The sequence below is a fragment of the Macrobrachium nipponense genome, chromosome 9 (assembly GCF_015104395.2).
Source record: "Macrobrachium nipponense isolate FS-2020 chromosome 9, ASM1510439v2, whole genome shotgun sequence".
In the NCBI taxonomy this organism is placed as follows: domain Eukaryota; kingdom Metazoa; phylum Arthropoda; class Malacostraca; order Decapoda; family Palaemonidae; genus Macrobrachium; species Macrobrachium nipponense.
In genome coordinates, this window is record NC_061110.1 from 38,113,026 (window position 1) to 38,119,539 (window position 6,514).

The following is a 6,514-nucleotide window of genomic DNA, read 5'->3' on the forward strand; positions in this document are numbered from 1 at the left end:
CGTCGCTGGCAGTGGCTGGCGCAGACCGTTAAGATCACACAGGCCCCCAGGATTTTAAAACTTTTCACATTTCTGAGCGGCGTCTGGTGGCGTGATGAAGTTGCACTAAACCGTAAGCGGTGTGGCGCGGTGCCGCAACAAAAGAGGTAAGAACCTGCACGATACTGCACCACACCGCATGTGGTGTGGTGTGGTGCGGGTTCGTACCTCCCATGCGGGAGTGTTACCAGAGTATAAAACAATGAAAAATACATCATGACCTTTATTTACAATTATGTACATTGGTTGGGTTATGTTTTATTACAGAGTTCTTTGGTTCCTCTAGTAGTCAGTATCAGGTCGTCCTCGAGGAAACACCATTCCCTCTTGCCATTCCACTGCGCCTACATCCGATAAGTAGTACTGGGCCAGGTAATCTCTGACGGCCTTTGCTCGACCTGTGTAGTTCGGTCCCCTTCTTGCCATGAGTCATTTCATGAGGTTCAGTGACTCCTGCCTCCAAGTACCTGGTACGACGTTATGGTGTTGGTCCTCATGGTCGACATCGGTGCCAGCACATGGGTAGCGTTGCAGTGTCAGGTTATGCATGACACATGCGCATAAAGTTATCTTCTTGCACACCTGTACATCCTGCTTCATCATCGTATCGAAAACTCGCCATCTCATCTGCAGCAGGCCGAATGCGTTTTCCGCCACACAACAAGCGCAAGATAATCTGTAGCAAAGGCATTGTTGGCGACTATGTGGAAGGGGATGGGTTCATCATCATTGGGCAGATTTCTGTCTTGTGGGAGTCCTGCTTGGTTGTTTGTGATGGCCTTGGCCAGGTTGCACTTCTGCCAGGTTCCTCCATCCCCAACACCTCCTTCTGCACCGACGTCGACGAACAGGAACCTGTACTTTGTATCGGGGAGGGCCATGAGGACGATGCTGTGGAACTTCTTGTAATTGAAGTACAGTGATCCTCCACCTTTGGATTTCTTGATCGCAACGTGCTTTCCATCCAGGGCTCCCACACAACTGAAGTAGTTCCACTTTGAGGCGAATCGTTTTGCTATGTCATTCCATTCTTCTGGTGTCTTAGGGCACTTCATCACTTCTGGTTTGTATGTGTCGATAATGGCTTGGCAGACTAATGGGATAAGCCGGCATATGCAACTCTTGGAGACTCTGAAGCTGTATTGGAGGCTTGTATAGTCGTTCCCACTTGCCAGGTGGCAGAGAGTGACAGCTAACTTGAGTCCCACCTCTTGTGGAAACCGCATTTTCGTGTCCTTCTTCTTCAAATTTGGTGTCAGCCTTTCGACCATCTCCTCGAACAATTCAGGATAGATGAGTAGAAAGTTCTTGTGTCCTTTGTGGTCCTCCTTGTTCAGTTCTCATAGTAGCTGGTCGTAGTCTCCATGTAGTTGTCGCCATGTCAGCCACTCCCAAGACCAAATCCGCCTTGCCCTGCCGTCCTTTCTGCATAATTGTGCAGGTGGCTGTGGCACAGTAGTACGTTTTCTTAACCCGCCAAAGACCTGGACTGCACAGAGACACAGGAGAGTTACCAAAAATCTCTGGGTCTCCTAGGGTGAGAGGCTGTTGAGGTCTGTATTGCATGCTGGGTGGGCATGGAATGAAGGATGTGCTTGGCAGGTTCATATCAGGCATGGTGTGCCACAGTGCATGTGCAACAATCATGCACCGTTCCACATCGTGTCTCGTGCAGATGTGCAAACGCACTCCGCAACAACACTGCAAGCCACTCACAACACAGCGCTACACAGAGTAACAAAGCTGCAAGAGTGCTTGCTCTGGCATAGCAACAACTACCATAAAACCGCAACAATGCTGTAACACTCTGCTAAACACTGTAACGTCTCCGCAATAACACGCCGTAACATGCCTGTAACACATTGCACGGGTCCGCGTCACGCCGCCCAATAATGGTAATTTTTTTCTCCTCGCTGCATAAATTCTCGTGCAGTTTCTTGTGGTTCCACAGAGTAGCAGCCCGCAACACAAAGTGCGTAGGTGTAAACCTACCTTTAGAATCGAAAAACAACCCATCTCTACCCAAATCCTTTGATAAGTTTGATAAATATTTTATTACAGTTTTGTCACACATAAAAACATTTCTTTATACTTTTTAATATTAAGATTCAAATAACCCTTAATGCCTAATTCCCTATTTGAAAATAAAACTGCGTATGCCAGGTTTTTAAACAATGAATTTTCATACATAGGTCGCATCTGTTCGGATACTATATTATATATATATATTAATAATTAATATATATACTATAATATAATTATATATATATATATATATATTATATATATATAATATAATATATATATATATATATAATATATATATATCTATTATGTAAGTGTTTACATAATTAAAAATATGGAATGTTAGTCCATATATATAAAAGATTGCTTGCAGGAATGTGATCAGACTAGAGACGCTAAAGATGACGTATACAATAAGTATGTAGGCTAAGATAACATGCCGTCACCTGTAGTCATTCAATTATTTATAAACCCTAGTCCAAGCTCCCTGCTTGAGACAACTACCCCGACCTATAATTCATACGGCCTACGTGATCTGTAGCATGTCTCATTTGATTGTGTGTTCGTATGAAACTATGTCATTTGTATGTATGTTCATATGTTCGAACTACTGTCTGTTCCTTCATAACTTGTAACAGAGATGGTAGCCGAGCAGAACAGAGTTAGCTATCATCATTAGAAGACCTGTATCTCTTTACCTAAGCTTTATCATGTAGAGAGAACAGAAGTAGCCATCATCATTGGCAGAAGCGATCAAGCTATCGTTATTAGAAGACTTGTACAATCATATCTGATCTTTAGCATGTAAAACTTCAGAAGAATATATCTATTTTTATACTTCGTGTTTTCTACAAGAACTTCCTCACCATGAGTTTAACACATCATCGTCATAACAAGAAGATAATCCCGACTTCGTAAGTGATCTACAAACCCCAAAACACTCCATTGAAGATGGAAGTGCAATACCAACCGACTTAGCGTATAGATTATCGCAAGTCTAGCATTACCTCATAGGGCGCCTTATCATACAAGGCCGCAAGCCCTAATATTGGTGGCCAGCGTACCAGAAGAACTCTACAACGTCCTACGAAGAAAAACCCAGAATAATAAATCATGTATCATATAAGAACTCTTCAACGACGACGAAAGCAGCAGATTCTTCAAGCAACTTATTTTCATCGTTTAGTGAGCGATTTCAGAAAACAACAAGAACTCTTTAACGACGACGAAAGCAAGAGATTCTTCAAGCAACTAAGTATCATCGTTAGTGAATAACTTCAAGAAACAAAAAACCGACGTGTCCTTTTTCCTACGACAATGCAAGCTTCGTCTCTCATTAGAATCATTCAAGAAAACATCGTTTAGTGAGCTTTTCCGTTTCCGGCTCCCAAGAAACAAACCGAAATGCGTCTGCAGCATCGGATCTTTCAAGGGCTCGAATCATCGAAACAACGCGCACGGAGGAAACTGAAGCCAAACCAGGTCATCCGCTAAATAGAGAAGGAGGACCAAGGCCGTGTGTCGTTATCGGAACACCGTGACTTCCCACAAAAGCAAGCTAAGTACAATTTTTTATTCATTTGGAGTAACTTTGAGTGTTTCCTTTGCAGGTCGAATTCCGTTATTCCTGTGGCTGAAGTTACGAGACATTCTTAATCTTACTTTTTTTACAGAAATTATCTACATCATTGAGATTTGCTACTGCAAGTTTTTTTATCTTTGAGTTGTCTGTTTCCATAAGTTCCTACTCCTGAAAATATCATAATCATATACTATGTTAATTTTATCATTTTGGGTGATTATTAATCCCTTACGTAACAAATCATATTAAACAGTGAATATGCGTTTACGCAGTGGACGTCTGTATTTATACAGATGCATGGATAGGGTCGTTAAGCACCGTAGTGATTAGAAAGCACACAAAAAAACAAGTGGAACACCCGTACAAATCTATATAAATTAGAGGTAATACTATTTCGGTCATGACAATAAATGCCTGTTGCAAAGTCCCGATCGCAGTTTTAGCCTTGAGTTTTTTGAGTTATATAAAATATCGAACCTCAATGACTCAACTTAACTTTAAAAATATGGCTGGATTGCAAAGAATAACATGTCTGTAAAAAACTTTCATCAGGCTAAATGCGCTGACCAGGATCCCTCACTATTTCAAATTTTAGCAAAGAATGAAGTACAAACAGTTAATATTGAATGCAGTAGTGATAACTTGTCTTATTAGTAATCGCTCAGTTTCCTAATAGTTCGTATTCATTGCTTTATACGTAACCAGCAACATAATGCTAAAAACACACAATACGTTGCCGATGGTAATAAAGAGAAGGATCCTAATTATTACAAAAAGAAACAGAAACAGTAGCCCGTTCAGAATCAAACAAGCAAACTCGGTGACTGTGTCACCTAGTCAAGCGGTCAAGGTCAGTCAAATCTGCTGAGTGTACAAAGCATAGCAAATTCCACACAATAAGCGACTCTAGCAGAGTGGGGAAAAGCGATGTTGGTTCATACATGCCAATATCTTTTTGAATTAAAAAGGATTTTTCCTATGAAACACGACCGTATCAAGTAATCAGAGCAGGTTCTAGTAATTTTAATACAATAAGTTATTATAAGTAGTGGTGGATTAAGCCCAACTGTACGCGCCGTAAAAAATTAGAATATCTTGTTTTATTCCTTTAGTAATCGTAATATCCTGTATTTACGGACTCACCGTCTGTTGTTCGAACTTCCCTAATGAGAAGTCCGGATAAGCGAGCGCTTACAGATACCTCTATAGTTATAAAAAACATTGATCTGTATGTAGTGTAATTGTAAGATCCATCTAGGGGTATACAAAATATTATCTTACATCCTGCAAAATAAGGCGTGTTTATCAAAGGAAAATCCTATAAACCTTCAAACATATTAAAAACCCGTTTAACAAAAAAAGACAGTTAATCAAATAATAACTTATATAGAGGAACTATAACATTTTGTCTCATAAATCGTAACATTGTTCAAATGACCCAACAGAATTCTCCCACAACCGCAGTCGTAGTTTGCACGCAAAATCTCGAGAAGCATGCACCCTCGAATGTCTTAGTGCGTGTAAAAAGACTTTGCTGGGAAATGAAATTTTAATCCTTCCCGACACTCTGAAATATAACGATTTCCGCGAACAAAGTTAATCTAGTAATCCACAAAAACCTATACATATAAATATCGCATTTTTTTTTATTGTTGCTAGTTTTTTAATCACGCCCAACCAGTCGTAGATGAATCTCTGATGAAATCTATTCTAAAGTAATATCCGTAAAGTCATTCAAGCAGAGGTGATTCAGCAGAAATTTTTTTTATCTTTTATCTGAATACCAGGAAGTTTCTCCACTAGCGAGTGATCTCTGGAAAAAAAAAAAAAAACGGATGTAATTTAACACAAAATACGGTCTAAGGACAAACATAAAGCTATATACGTACCTTCGTATAGACTCTCAATGGAATTTCAAAATAGAGATAAATGACGAAGTTGAAAAATGTTAGTAATAGGAGTCATTAGGAAATCAAATAGCCCTTATAATTTTTCCCTCAAACGTCATGCCATAAAAGATCGGACTTTGGGCGTATCTGCGAGATTTTCTTTGTCTCTTTAAACAAGGAAACGACTCCGATAGCTTCCAGTGCGATGTACCGACGACATTTTATCTCTGTTAGGTTAGAATAAATTTTTTTTCACCAACTTGGACTTACTTAAATGCTTTTACCAGATACCATTACCTAAGTGATTGTACCTCATACACCGTTTTCAGCACACTCAGGGGACATTATCAATTTTTACATATGCGCCCAAATTACAATATAGTGTTTGGAGACTTTTATGGGATAACCTACATGCCTATAGGGATGATCTTGTAATCTTTCTAATACCTTAGAAGTACATGCACATAAAGTAGAGCTAGTGCTACAGAGACAAAGACAAATAATCTCAGAGTAAAGTATCTAAATGCGAGTTTTTAAAAAACCTAACATGTTTATCTAGGTTTTATGTGTCTAGTCAAGGTCTTAAAGTAGTCCATGGAAAGGTGTCGGCTATTCATAACTTCCGGTACCTATTAACGTAAAAGGGGGATACAGCACTTTGGCGCTGTAGTGGGTATTACAATCGTATGTAAATATGTAACTCTTCAATCATGACAGCTCCTTTAACAGATCTTACGAAGAAGAGCGTAGATTTATTATGGTCTAAAAAGCATCAACAGGCATTCGATATCTTAAAAGCGGAATAATGCAGCTCACCTAACTTAAAAATCCCTGATTTAAATAAGGAATTTTTTTTTTTTTTTTATTGCAACAGACGCCTCAGACCAAGGGGTAAGAGGGATACTACTTCAGCAATATGATAAACAGTTCTTCCCTATAGCTTTTTTATTCACGTAAACTAAAGCCCTCTGAAAGTAAA

At 39.5% G+C, this 6,514-nt stretch overlaps 1 protein-coding gene across 1 annotated transcript; it reads right to left on the reverse strand.

Moving 5' to 3' along the window:
* Window positions 1-662: 662 nt before the first annotated feature.
* LOC135218049 (putative nuclease HARBI1) lies at window positions 663-1,310 on the reverse strand. The gene has a single exon (XM_064254194.1). The coding sequence runs from the start codon at window positions 1,308-1,310 to the stop codon at window positions 663-665; it is 648 nt and encodes a 215-aa protein (XP_064110264.1).
* Window positions 1,311-6,514: the final 5,204 nt, after the last annotated feature.

Bases quoted from the DNA above. Each gene is read 5' to 3' on its own strand.
- LOC135218049 (XM_064254194.1), bottom strand. From the start codon at position 1,310: ATGGTCGAAAGGCTGACACCAAATTTGAAGAAGAAGGACACGAAAATG.